This window comes from Corvus moneduloides, chromosome Z, assembly GCF_009650955.1.
Source record: "Corvus moneduloides isolate bCorMon1 chromosome Z, bCorMon1.pri, whole genome shotgun sequence".
Taxonomy (NCBI): domain Eukaryota; kingdom Metazoa; phylum Chordata; class Aves; order Passeriformes; family Corvidae; genus Corvus; species Corvus moneduloides.
Window position 1 is genome coordinate 72570526 of NC_045511.1, and position 14647 is coordinate 72585172.

The 14647-nt window shown below is 37.9% G+C and overlaps 1 protein-coding gene across 3 annotated transcripts in view; it reads left to right on the top strand.

Annotated features, from left to right (window-relative positions):
* The first annotated feature begins 1763 nt into the window (after nucleotides 1–1763).
* The window catches only part of SLCO4C1 (solute carrier organic anion transporter family member 4C1), a 28575-nt gene continuing 15691 nt past the window's right edge, over nucleotides 1764–14647 (top strand). Inside the window, exons 1-4 of one of the 3 annotated variants that reach the window (XM_032096950.1) lie at nucleotides 1764–2190; nucleotides 7017–7280; nucleotides 11375–11569; nucleotides 14207–14303. In XM_032096950.1, coding sequence (XP_031952841.1) covers nucleotides 1956–2190; nucleotides 7017–7280; nucleotides 11375–11569; nucleotides 14207–14303 — 791 coding nt within the window. In that variant the 5' untranslated portion in view covers nucleotides 1764–1955. The remainder of the gene's footprint in view (nucleotides 2191–7016; nucleotides 7281–11374; nucleotides 11570–14206; nucleotides 14304–14647) is intronic. The other 2 variants (XM_032096948.1, XM_032096949.1) reach the window with 2 other exon arrangements.

The following is a 14647-nucleotide window of genomic DNA, read 5'->3' on the forward strand; positions in this document are numbered from 1 at the left end:
TACACTATATTTTATTCTCTATCTCTCTCTTCCTGTCCCTGTAGCTTTCTCCTAAAATATGTGTTCTACTAGCATGGTACAAATGCTCAAAAATTCAATGCAATTTAATTTCCTCGATTATTAAATTCCCTATTTAATTTCCAGATTAGACCTACACTGGACACCACAATGCCACCCTCCTCCCCAGTTTCGTTAAAAATGTTGTTGGCTTCATCTGAACATATACTGAGCTCCACTAGCTTCTCTTTTTCCCTTCCGTTCTGTCACCTTCCTGTGGTGATAAAACAAAACCACCAGTTGGTAGAGTTACAACTAGATGAAGATAACAAGAAACATAGCTGATCTGGCAGAGCAAGAGCGGTTTTCATGTCTTATTAGCAGTATAATAATTTAGCAATTTCATGAGTTACTCTTACTACACAAGTATGTAGGCACTCTAGCAAAAATCAGGATGTTGTTTCAAATGGCATGTCCTACTTTATTATAATTAGGAGGATATGAAAGAAAATCAAAAAATGGAAACTCAAAAAGAAGACTCTACTATATTCTTTCTGAAACAGACTGGTGTGCCAGCTGGTTTATGCATATCCTTAGACCTCTCATGAAGCTGTTAACTGGGATATATTTTGATACCCACTTGAGGAAACAACATTCTGGACTATAGCCTGAAACTATAATTAATTTCAGGGCTTCAGATCGTCAGTGACCAGCAGAGGAATGCTTCACTGGAGAGCAGCTTTCTGTGCTCCTGTGGGCTTGGGAAGATCACTGCTGGCTGTGGGGGGGGACAGCACCTTGGAGGGACCCTGACGTGGCCAAGGAGGAGAGTGGAGAAGGCCCAGGAAGTCCATGGTCCTCCAGCTCTAGCCACCACACACTGTCCCCTCAAGACGCCACAGAAGCAGCAATAACAGCTGATTTTCCATTTTCAATTTATCAATTTGAATAATTAGAAACATATTCTCTTGTCTAACTTACTTGTTTTCTTTTTACAGAAGAAAGTCTCCATGTAGTTTCTGTGCTGCTATATGAATACTGGAAAATGTGCGCTTCTCTCTAAGAACAGACAGTTGGGAATTCAAGACAATGCCCTGGCTTTCACTGTGAAACCAAAGTCACTGCTGATGTCTCCAGTTTCAATCCTCTTTCTCTTGACTCTAAAATGTCTTGGACTCTTAAAGGGGGAAGGACTTTTCAGGACTAACTCATACTGCCCAGAGATGATCACCAGTGGTGACAGCTAATTGATCCCCAGACTCTCTCCCAGTTATTCTTGTGCAGAGGGGTCAAACAATTTATACTAAATGCAAACAAACTCAGACTTTCTTATGCCTTTGACAAATTCTCATGGTTCATGTCTGCAATTGAATCAATGTGTTTAATGACTGGGAACTCCTGCGCATGGAAACTTTCTGAGAGAATAGTATTTCAAAAGGGTAGCATCTGCAAACGTCCATAGTTTTTGTTGTGGGCAGGTCATGTTGCCTAAAGTGGGAAAGTACTATATCTGGTACATTTTGCAACCTTTCCCTTTTTGCAACACTTATACGGAACGGGTTTTTTTGGGTTTGGTTGTTTTTTTTTTTTTTTTCCGTGTCGCAAAAGAAACATTCCTGATTACTTTTCTCAGGTACTTGGCGGGTGCTTTGGTTGGTTGTTTTTTTTTTTTCCCCGTCAGAAAAAAATGTTGTTGGAGAATATCGACGTGCCGGTCTACCCGCCCGACGTTCAGTGAACCGCTAAAAGCTGTCGATACTACGCGGCCGTGGTGCGAGAGGACGTCCCTGCAGCGCCGGCCGCGAGGCAGGAGCGGGGGCAACCAGCAGGGCGGGCCGAGGGCTGGCGGCGGAAGCACTGCCACCTGCCCGGCGGGGCCGGGCCGCCGTCGGGGTATTTAGCGGAGCGCTGGGCGCGGGTGCCGCTCGCAGCCGCCGCTGGGAACGGCCTCGGGCGCCATGGAGGGCGGCGGCATCGAGAATCCGGCGTTCGAGACGCCCAGCTCCGACCTCGGCCGGCGGTACCACGCGGGCCCCGCCAGCCCAGGTGCCGGCGCCGCGGCCCGCGCCAGGCCCTGCCCTGGCCCCGAGGAGGGGCCCTGCGGGTGGGGCCACTGCACCCCCAGAGCTCTGCAGCTCTGCAACAATTCCGAGGGGTACTTGGCTGCCTACAGCCTGCTGGCCGTCTTCCAAGGTAATCTGTTCCTGCTGCCCAGGGCACATGCTGCTCCCCGTCCCGGGGCTGGGGGGAACCGCCGGGAGCCTGGGCTGGGGAAGGCAGGGAAGGGAGTGGTGATGTTTTTTGTGGTGGGTAAGGAGAGACAGAGTTCCTCTAGTGCTGTTTCTGAACACTGACGGTAATGGCTTGACTAAGGGGAAGAAAGTACACTTGTGCCCTCGATGGGGAAGTTGCACGGTATTACTCTTTGCAGTTCACTGTTTCTCCTTTCTTCTTTTCCCACGTTCTTTATTGACCACTGCTGAGTCCACGGTCCTACCGGCTCTTTGCTTCATGCTCTTATCAATGCTGCATCCCCACTGATCACGGGAAATAGTGCTTTATGTGCACCACAGCCAGAGACTTACAAGCCAGGGATTAAAACACCAATATAAATACAAAATTGTAGTACCTCTCCACTTTACTACCTGCTTACTAATTAAAACACTATCCTGGCCTGGTTGGGTGGGACTTTGTGAATCCCAGTGCACCCATCTTCCTAAAACTTAACTAATGGTTTAAGTTCACCCTTGGGAGTAACCTGAAGTTTAGTTTGCCCTACATTCCTGTTGTTCAGGTTCAGAGATTCTTGTCCATATTTTTGGTTTTCTGTAATGATTGGTTAGGACCTCAGCAAGCCTTAGGCTTAAAAAGTAGAAATTAACTGAGGGGAGGAGAAGAATTAGTGTAAAAAATATACAAAATTGACGTTTGTAAAACTTAGATATTTGTCTGCCAAAAGGATGATTGAGTTCATGTTCATAACCTTTCAACTTTATTTGACTAGCTAGAAAAGAAAAGGGTGTTTCCTGAAAAATTTGCTTTAAAGCTCATTGTTGTTACTCATAAAGAGATTTCTATAGAGGGGTAGAGGGAAATGTTATATATTTGGAGTTAGAGGAGAGGGCAGCCTACACCAAAGAAACATAGGGTTTGGATGTCTCTGTTCCACCTGGAACCACACTGAGGCAACTGGAATGGTATGAGGAGAGAATTAGAGGCTCTGCTTAAAACCTAGAAGGACTTTAATGCTACTTGTGATGCTTGGAAAGTCCTTGCATGAACTAGTGTCTTGGTATGTGTTTCTGTGGACTTTTTCTGATTTTAGTCCCTTCAGATTCTGATATTGCCTTAGCATATAGGTTTAGTGTTAGAAGAGAAGTATTTAGAAAGTTTTGGGATAAGCCTGTTGTTTCTTGCTTGGATTTGAAAGGCCGTGCTATAGCTGGTAGGAGCAGAAGATGATTACTGTTGCAGTTGTCCTGTCATATTTATTTTCTCTATAAATAAAAAGGGTGGGGAAGGGTGTGAAAGAACTTCTTACATCATAGGTTTCAATAGTAGCTGAGTAGTAGAAGACTTTTAGAATACACATATAAATATTTTTGAGTGGCATAAGAATATGGATAGGCAATTGGAAATACCCTGAATATGACACGAAAAAAATTGTTAAACTAAACGAAGTGTCTTGACTATTTCTAAGATGTCTAAATTTCTTAAAATCAGTCCTTCTGATCTGATTGTTGAGCTGACTAACAAACTCAGCATACTTTAAAATCTTGTTTGTAGTCTGGTTAGGTTCCCGATCATAAAAATAACTTGTGTATCATAAGAATCTGTCCCCTTTGGAGGTTTTGGGTGTTGCTTGTGCCACTCATCCAGGTCTTGCTTCTCTTATATAACTGTATATGTATGCCAGGCACCTAACTTATCTAGTTCAGGTTTAGGGCCTTAAAGGAAGGCTAACTAAAGGAAACTTATGATGTTTGGTTTGGAAGCTGGTTTAGGCATGGCTATTACAGATCCTGTGACATTCTTGATGTGTTACCTGGATTTTCTGACAAGAACCTTTCCTTTGGTTAGAATGTAAAGGAAACTGGGTGCTGAAGACTCAACCTGCAATTCTTTTGGAGATGTGGGAAAAACAAGGGTCATCAGTAAGAAATTCAGGGTTATGTGTGAAACTTTGTGAAAATATTCAGGTCTTGCAGCTTCAGAGTTTAGATAAAAGCAAAGAAAATACAACTAGGATTTTGAAGTTATGTGTCCTAATACTGTACTCTAGTTTGGGTCTGATCATTTGACTTACCCTCCAAATTACAGAAAGCTTCACTGTGGAAGATAAGATATATCTATTAAACTTTCTAATGCACCTCTAGAAAAGATTATTTCTTAATGCATTGAAGATTAATGAAGTAATCTGTAACACACTTTTGATGAATGTAAGTTGTTCTACTAGACTTTTTACGTGAGTGAACATAGTAGGTGATTATCTGCAGTGACCTGGTATATTGTGAGTCTAACTTAAGGCATGTGTTTGTCAGAATATTTTCTAGCTGCTCTAGAGAATAGGTTGTTATCATTAGCACCTGATATGCTGTATTGCAACTTCTCAGAGGATTTCAGGTAGAACTTAACTCTAATTTCTGGCTCTTTCTGGTTGAAGTACATGTGAAACCTGTATTTCCAGAATAGAAAACACTTCTTTGCCTAGAATGTTTTTACATGACTAATACTTGCTTTGTGTATGGCACTTAGAGTTGCCTAAATGTATGATTGCATCTAGTAATACAGTAACTGGATATGCTGCAGTTCATAGTGGTAGAAAACAAGGTAGAGGTTATCTCACTATTTTGAGTACAAGAAGGACTGTTTATTTCTCATGTCATTAATAATTTTTAGTACATAAAGCAACAGAACCACAGTTTGAGACTGGTCCAGTCTAATCTACCTGAAGTCTTTGAATAATGTTAATATTTTATAGGCCAATTAGGCCTGGTACTTTTACCAAGGCCTTTTTAATTGCTATTTTTGTGTGCCTGTTGTTAAAGCCACCATTCTTATAACAACTGCAAAACACGTATTTTTGTTGAATGGATGAAGAGAAAAAATACTCTTTTGCTTTGTGATAGCAAATAAAGTTGGTTTATAATTAATCTGGATTTTATGGGTCAGTACACACTGTACCTAAATCTCTTAACAGATGTGGCAGGACAACAAAGTTTTGGTTGAGAATAGTTAAAAATTAATTTCTATACTACAATTTTAAGTGTTGGGATGTCCTTACAGAATTTGTTTTTCAGATCAAGTCATTATCAGGTAGTATTTTTTTCTTGGAGATACTTTAGTGATTAATCACTAGATTATGCAATTGGAGAAGTTATGCTGCCATTCATCACATCTGCATTTTTACAGATGAAATCTAATTATCCAATATAATTACCTGGAAGGTTTTATGGCTTTTAGGATGTAAATTAAAGGTAGTGACTTAAACTACATAAAATACAATGCCTTCTAGGTCTGTAATCCACTTGCTGTGTAGCATACCTTCACACGAGTGTTTTAAAGCCTTAGTGAATGTTTGAAGTTCTGGCAGATGGGAAAAACTTGTTTGTTCATTCCTTCATGCTAGTATTGTTCTTTGGTTAATGCTTCTAAAGAGGAAAATAAAGTTGCTGAATGTGTAACTAATAGCAGTGGAAGGACACCTGAATACTTGTGTCAAACCCATGTGCATTTAAGTGTGATGACTAAACTGACAGGTGAAATTGTCAGCTTTAATAAAGAGGCCGTAGTAGGGTATTGGAACTAAGATTGTGCGAAGAGTTGTTTCCATATAGGAAGCTGAAGTTTGGCCATTAGAAAAACATTTATATTTGGAGTAATTTTTTTATTACATTTGAGTGCTCTAAGGAGATGTTGAAGTTTGGCTCAAGTAGTTGTACTTATGGATGGTGCAAAGCTTGTTGAAAACTAACTTGAACACATTTCTGTCACTAGTCTTGTGTTCTCATTTTGGAATGACAGTAGAGACTCATGTTGCAGTTTTAGAGTAGGGGTAGAGGCTCATCAGTCATCTGTAAGGTTACAGAACTCAGATGTATTTGCATCTCTAAGACTTTGCAACTTTTTTTTCAGGTATGTATTTTATTATGGGCACAATTTAATTAGGCTATGATAGATTAAGTTATCTGACAGTGTTATAATTACAGCGATCTATTGTGTAACTGAATCCTATTTTGGGACTGCTAAAACCAAACTCCTGGAAGTTTAACTACCTGGTCTTTCTCATAGAAACAGAATTTGAAGCAGGATGGAAGATTCAAGTTAGTCTACAAAAAATGCTTTTGTAAAAATGAAGAGAGTGTTTAAGCATGCAGTGGCAATTGTAGCTTACTTCTACTTTTGTATAATTTTTTTTGCAGTTCATCTGTGCTTCAGTAGGGCAGCTTGTGCAGTGCCTTTTTTCCAGGTTGTTTGATACTTTTGCTTCAGGGAAGTTAAAGATTCAGGGGGGTAAACCTTTTTTGCTCTGTTGAAGTAAATCCCCTCAGCTGCTCTGAAACAGCTGCAAAGAATTTTTAAATAGCCTTACACTTTTTGTATTATATAGGATACATGTTCATTCAGAAGCCTTCTTTTATCTTCCCTTTGTGGTGGTGGGGAGTTGGTTGTTTGCAGTAATTTGAAAACTGTCCTGAACTTGCTCCAGTCATATCTTGTATTCTAATACAAGTTGTAACCTTGACTATTTTAAAAGTATCTTATGACATTGTAATGCATTCTATTTGAAATCTGTGCTTCTGACAAATCCACAGGTCCTGTGCAATTTGGCTGGCTAAGCTGGCACTTATTGATCTACTATATACCTGTATTTTACAGCTAATAAATACCATTTAAAGGAATCTTGTATAAATATATATTAATTTTAACCTTTCCATCACACAAGGGTAAATTTATCTCTGCAACTCTATTGAATTAAAGTATCTTTGACTAATTATCTCCTTTTTTTATTTTTGTAGGTATTGTGGTAAATGGCCTGATTAACATCAGTATTTCAACAATTGAGAAGCGTTATGAGTTGAACAGTTCCCTAACTGGCTTAATCTCTGCAAGCTATGACATTGCTTTTTGTGTATTGTCACTGTTTGTATCTTACTTTGGAGAAAGAGGGCACAAACCACGATGGCTTGCTTTCTCCGCATTTATGCTAGGACTGGGCTCACTTGTATTTTCCTTACCACACTTTAGTAGTGGAAAATACCAATATGGAGGTAAACTTGAAGGTAAGCTTATTGTTACCTTTTGAAAATTACTCTAAAAAATTTAAATCTCTGTATCAACTTGGTGCAACTCTTAATTTGGTGCAACATAGTTAATCTCTGTCAAAGTCCTAAAATAGGGTGTTATCTGTAACTAAAAATAAGATGATTCTGTGAAATCTGTAAGTCCTAGAGCTGCCTTTCTGCACAGTAAACTTTATTTTTCCAGAAGAAATTTGAGTGTCAATATCAGTTCTTAGTCATAAACAACATTTAAATAAAACGCTTTTTTTTCCTTGCCTTGATGAATGCAATTAAAATTCACTTTAAAGAAACAATTATCTGGCATCTCTTTGTGACTAGGCATCAAGTTAGGTCAGCAAATAGGAGAGATGTTAAATGTTAGACTTAGCATCTTGCTGAAAGGTGACTACTTCTTGCATTTCTTTGTGGTTTTGAACTATTAAAGGCATCTTGATTAATTCATTAACAAGTTTCTCTAAGTTCTTTTAAGAAAGATGTTGATTTTAACTTGCGGATTTATTTGAAATAAAGAGGAGACAAGCAGTACTGAACAAAGCAGTACTTAAATAATGGGTGTAGCTATCTGTCAGTTCTGAAACTTTTTTCATTAAACAAGACTTAGCACAATATGATTAATGCCAACTGTATTTCAATTTAGTGACACATCTATAACTAATACAGAAATGTTCAGATATTTTTAAAGCAGGATGACTTGATCTTTTAGGATTGTCTTGTTTTTGCAGTCTTTAATCAAAATTATGCCTTCAATGACTAAGCATATTAGAGTGCTCACTAAAAAGAATCAGTAGCTAAGCAACCTGATGAAAGGTTGTTGATTCTCAAATTAATTTCTCTAGTGGTAATTAATTTGTCAACTTTTATGAGCTGTCTAGATGTTAGTTTAAAAAGTTTGGAAAGCTGTTTTTCCCTGTCTAATAAATGAGGATCTGAAATGGAAATTAACTGAACTTTTAACTGAACAAGGTCAAAGGAAAACATCTTTACAATTTTGGGGGCTATGAGCAGATATTTACTTGTTAGCTCTTGGTAGAGGGGCAACAGGTTACTTGCTCCTGGCTCTGCTACAATTCAATTTCTCTAAAATTTTGGTTTCAGTATTGACCTTCTTACTTCACTATAGGATGAAAAGGAAGCTGAATTTAATACATAAAAGTTTAAACCTGATTTTAGTTGGTTTTTTGTGGTTTTTTTTCTGGTTTTGTGTTTTGTTTTGGGGTGGGGTTTTTTGTTGTTTTTTGTTGTTGTTGTTTGTTTTTGTTTGGGTGATTTGTATTTGTTTTCTGTTGTTGTTTTGCGTTGGTTGGGCTTGTTTGGTTTGGTTTTTGGGGATTTTTTTTGTGGTTTGGGTTTGTTGGTTTTTTTTTTTTTTCCCCATTTGGGACAAGATACTGACAATATGGGAGAGCAGATTACCAGCTATTGCAACTGATCTTTCCCCTTTCAAACACTTTTAGTTGAAATCCCAAAGAATATGTTACTGTTTCATCCAACATCCATCATTGAAGATGGCTGTAGATACTGGTACCTTTATTAGGGACATTTTCTACATGGACTTGTGAAATCTAAAAGTAGTGGGGAATTTTTGAATTGCAATATGTTTTCTTCACCGTAGTACTGTCAGCTGACAGCATGCCTGCTGTTTTGACTGTTGTAATGCAGGTGCCTTTGCTGTGCCTGTGTGAGTACATTTAAGATCTTAAGCTGATTTAAACAAAACACTATCAAAGATAAATGACTAAGAGTGCCCGGAATGTGTCTACACCATGGCAGTAAACATAAATCTTCAGGTGCAGTGCAACAGTATCCCTTAACTGTCAAGTAAACCACTGTACAGGATGATGGGATGTCTGGTTTAGCTAGTTCTGAGGTTGATGAAACATTTTAACTATACAATAGTTGCAGAATTTACTAGCACCACAACCCCAAAGACTTCCTTTTTCATTATTTGTGTGAGTCACTTACAGAGATCTTAATATTTTTTCTTTAAGCTTGTATTTGAGGCTTTGTATTAAAATCTACCACTTAATTTATTTCTGAACAGCTCTTTACTAGTTGGTTACTTGATTACTAATGTTTGTCTGTTATATGTCAGTACAGTGAGTTTTACATGTAGGATAACTTTAAAGTACAGTTCAATGCAAAATTTAATATGGCTGCCATATTAATTAATAAGTCTAGTCTGAAATACAAAATACATCTAGCCTCCAGCATAAGTCTTACAGACTTCCTGGAACTTACTGCTTTATCTTGAGATAACAATTTACTTTTATTCTGAGGATATATGTATCCTACTCTACAAATATATTTGATCACTTATTTATCATAATACCTCTTCCTGGTAATAGTTTAATCCATGTCATATTGAAAGATTTGCTAATCAGTGGTCTGCCTATTATTAATCTTTTTTTTAAGCCACCGTAAAATGTGTTTTCTATTCTCCAGAAAGGTTTTAGACTCAAATTTGTTACCCAAGTGTGACCAGCTGTTTGTTCTCGTAACTTGTCCAAGTTGCCTGAGCCGCCGGTGCCGCAGCTGGCTCCGGTATGTGCAGTCGGGGGCTCCCCCTGCTGGTGTGTCCTAACAGAATCAACTTAATTTCGTAAATCAGAGACGGCACAGAGGACTGTAAAAACTACAGATATAATAAGCAGTGTACCTTTAAACTTCAGTCTCGGATTTTATTTTAAAAACTAAATATGTTTCAATATGTCTGTGACACCAAATGTGAATCATAGTTTCTCACTTGACACAAAGAGGATAACTTCATTGTGAAGACAGTCAAACATTGGGACAGATTACCCAGGATACTTCCTAAGTGGAAAGGAAGGAAAACTTTAAAGACTCTTCCTTTTGAAGTGAGGTTTTCTTATCCCTTGTGTTGGCCTGTTTCTGTGCAATGGTGCTGTATCACTTTTTGTGTGCTACAGGAAGTAATGATTAAGGTAAATTTTCTTAAATACCTAGTGTGTGGCCAGCACTTCCTTATGCTTTGTTTTGTGAGCCCAAAGTGTGGATTGATCTTGCCCTTTCTTTGCTTTAGTAAAAAGTGTTCTCAGATGTAAAAGAACTTAAGGAAAATAAAGTCTGTAATAATTTTCTGGTGAAATAATGTGAATTAATCAGTCTAGTTACCTGATCTGGAGGACATTTTCATATATTTGTTCAGTGGGGCTCATTGCTACCAAACTGAAGGGTTTATCCTCTTTCTTTGGGTTTTATGCCCTTATGTTGAGAAACATGGAAAGAACCATGCTCCTAATCTTGTCACTTGGTATTCTGTTACCAAAAGTGCAATGATAGCAAGAGAAAGGAGAAGACAAAACATACTCCCTGTCTTCACTTCGTCTTTGCCTCCTTGTAGTGCCAAATATTACAGCAGCAGACACAACCTTACACTGCTGTACCGCTACTTTCCTCTTTGTGTGTGTGCACAAATACAGAGGATTTACATTAACTTCTCTTTTTGGAGGCATGGCAGTGTGTGTTCTATGAGAGATAGTGGCATAGGTTTTTAAGGTTTTTCCCTTTTTCATAAGCAAACACTTCCCAAAAGAGTGAACGTAAAGGGAGGATTATCTTTGTATTTTCTGCACTTTCCATCAGGCCCAGATTTCCTCAGGTTGTTCAGGCTGCTCTGTCACTTAAGAGTGGAAGTTGTTAGTGCTCCTCAGAATTGTTATAAGGTACAAGAATAAAATGAAGCGTCTGTTACATAGGAGTATTCATAACCTGTGGAATGACCATTTGACAGGTGGTAGGTTGTTCAGTTTTTTCATATGTCTGGTCAATAATACTTTCAACAAGCCAAAGCATTTTAATAGGGCTGTTCATGTTGCCTTCCTGGAGAGGAAACAGAAACCAAGCCCAAGAAAAAGTGTTTCTTTTGGGGGATATGATATTGTGGAAGGCTTGGCACTGCCATGTTAGATATATTAATAGGTATGAATATTAAAATGGGAGCTTGACGTAACAGCATTCTTTTATAGTTTAGCTTTTGGTATAGATTTTTCTTTAAGTTGGACGTGATGAGTTAGGTTACAGAATTGTAAAATCTTGCTGTCTCTGTTTTTCAGACACGTGTCAAACTGCAGAAACCATCTTTGCTAATGCCACTTGCAGTGCCAGCACAAACTCTTTACTTCACAAGTATCTGTATGTCTTTATCCTCGGACAGCTGCTGCTGGGAGTTGGAGGAACCCCTCTATATACTTTGGGGACAGCTTTTATTGATGATAGTGTCCCAAAACACAAGTCTTCCCTTTATATAGGTAACTTAAAAACTGTCCATATACATTGTCTGGATAGATCATAGACTGCAATGTCTTCCAAATGTTTTTATGAATTCCTCTAATTATACAGTCTTGTAATTATTACTTATGTACATGAAGTATTTCTACATCCATTACTGTGCAATTTAGTTATTAGTCTGCTCTAAGTACCAAGTCTTTTCAATTTTTATTTTGTAGAGCCTGGTAAAGCTACTTTGAGCACCCCTTCTGTCAATTTTTCATGTCAGTAACTAAAAATTGTTAAATGGTTAATGTAGCCCATCTGTTAATAACAGAGTAAGTTGTAGCAAAAACTTAACTTTTTAGTCACAGATGTTGAAAAATCAGTCAGGTCAGAATCAGTCAGGTCAAAATCAATCAGGTCAGAAGCTAGAGCATATTGTTGTATCCTTTAATATTTTTGATGTACCTTCTAATAGTAGGCTGTCCACTCAGTCCATAAACACTGCTGTGCCTCATGGGATCAATCCAGTTCTCTAGCCACATAGAAATTTGGCACTTGGCTGTACTGGAAGTACAGAGGTTGCTTTCCTGGGACTGTTTAAAAGCTAAGGAATACTAATACTTAGCAATGGTTTTTAATCTTTTTCAGTCACCATTCTCTAGGTTATGTGCAATTTTATTGCAAAGTTCCTTGCAGTCTAAGTGTTTTCTATGGGTATGAAGATATTTATTTCCCCCATCTTGTATGTAAGCTGATTAAAAGCATATTATCTATACTTGTAACTTATAGGAGGAATTCAAAGCATCTCAGATTCCAGGACTGTTTTCCAGACTAAATCAATATTTTAAGGGACAAAACTGAAATAATTATCTGTTTGCATGCAATTTTTGCACGGTTTTTCCAGGCAAGCTACTTCATTAGATGCCAAGAAATAGGATAGTTGCAGATGATAAATCTTAGATGACAAAGACAAGTTTTATTTTTGCTGTTTCTTTATTTTGAGAGAGATAATATTACACTTTTTCTTCCTCCTCTGCCTCCTCCCCTGAAACCAGTGAAATAAACAGAGCAAAATTAGGGCTGTCTGCATGATTGGGGGAACAAGGAGTGACCTGAAGACTCAGGAGAACGGTGTCAGTGTTCATACTTAAAAAGTGCACAATCTTCAGGCAACTGAGTTGAGTTCAGAAGAGCAGTGTATTCTGCTTAATATAACAAAACTGGAATGCAAGTGAGTGGGTTGGTAACTACACCTTGATTCTTTTTCTTGCTTCATGCAATGTATTAAGTGTTAAATTATATTGTGTTGCTTTACCTAATAGAAGAAGACTTATGCAAGGCAGAAAAAACCCAAAACCCCAAAAAAGCAACCCACAAAACAAAACCAAAATAAATCCAGAACCCACCCATAAAATTGTCTGTAAATAGCTGCTAGCATCTTTTACTATAAGCCTGCAACTCATAAGTTGTTGTTTTCTTTCTCTTCTAAACTGCATGCATTTTCACAAGGACTGGGACATCTACAACTAAAGCCGCTGAAGTTAAACAATTCCAAATGGTATTTAAATTGAGTGTGTGGGAGGAAGTAGGCACTTTCTAAGCTCAGTTTGAAGTTCTGTAGGATGAATATGAACTTAACTCAGAAAGTTCCTATGACAATGTCACTATTCCCAAATAGTGGAAAAACTATTTGGTGGGAAAACCTGGGATATAGCTACTCAAAATTTATTTTGACTTACTTGAGTGTCACATTTTGCATTGCTTCCCCCCTCTTGCACTCCTCTCACCCTCCTGACTCCCCCATCATTTTCTCTTACTAACTAGAGGGAAATTAAGTACTTGTGATCCATGCACTTCAGAAACAAATGAGAAATCCAGATTGTTTCATCTGGGGTAACAGAAGGAATGCATGTTTACTAATTAAAGATGGATCTAGTTGCTATTAATTGCAAGCTTTAATCTGCAGAGACAGTGTTCCTGCTATCAGGGAGTGCTAAAATGCAACAGAAATCTGTCTGGTAGGCCAGGGATGCTATTGTGACATCAAAAAAGTCATGTACTCTTTTGTAGGGTATGGTTCCACCAGCAACTTTGCAAGTTGGTGATTTTTTTGATGGTGCGTAATTTCTTTTTTTTTGGGGGGGGAGGCGTTTTTTTGTTGTTTGGTCAGGTTTTTTTCTTTAAAACTGTCAGGAGCTGTCAAAAGCCCTGGTTTTGTATTTTAAGGCAGGTATTACTCCAGTCAGACACTTTAATGCAACTCTGTCTTCTGGTCTTAGAAGATCTAGAAACCAACTTAAGATTCAAAAGCATAAACAAGCAAGTTCTCAAAGATTGTGGTCAATACTGTTAATAACCAATGTTCATAATTTCACTAATTTTTTTTCACCAGTTAGCTTTTAAATGTAGGCACAAAATGGGCAAAAAAGCAATCTAATAATGCTTAAAGGTACAGTCAGTTAAATTAATTTTCCTGAACCTCTGATTTGAAACTTCTGAGAGCTGCAAATTTCCTTGTTGAGGCATAATTATAGATTTTGTCTTCTATACACCAGTGAAAGAGCAGGTTGACTTACACAAAACTTTTGGTCTGAAATTGATTTAAGAATTTTATTAAAGCTTTAAAAAAATTTAAAGAAGTTATGGTGAACTTGATGTATTTTCTCTTCTAGGAATTGGCTATGCCATGTCTCTGCTGGGTCCTGCTGTTGGCTATGTTGTCGGAGGGCAGCTGCTTAAGGTTTATATTGATATCCAGATGCCAAAAAGGCAAGATACAACTTAGTTTATTGCTTCCTCTTTTTTTTCCTAATAATTTTTGTTAAAATCTGTAGCTTTTTTCCCTGTGAGGAGAAAGTTTTTCAGAAAATATTGCATTTTCAAGAGCTTCATTAACTTGGAAACAAGTTGCACTTATAAAGTCTTCAAGCAAATGAGTTACTTCCCAGAGTGAGTAGTGACTCCATTGTGTGTGCAAGTTTCTTTGTAGTGCAAATAGCTTGTTCTAGCATTTAAATATTTGCTATTTTAAACCTCAGCAGCAAAAAATACTTTTTCTTTTGCTTAGTTGTTTATTTGGGGTTAAGCTGCAGCTACTGATTCCTCATGAACTG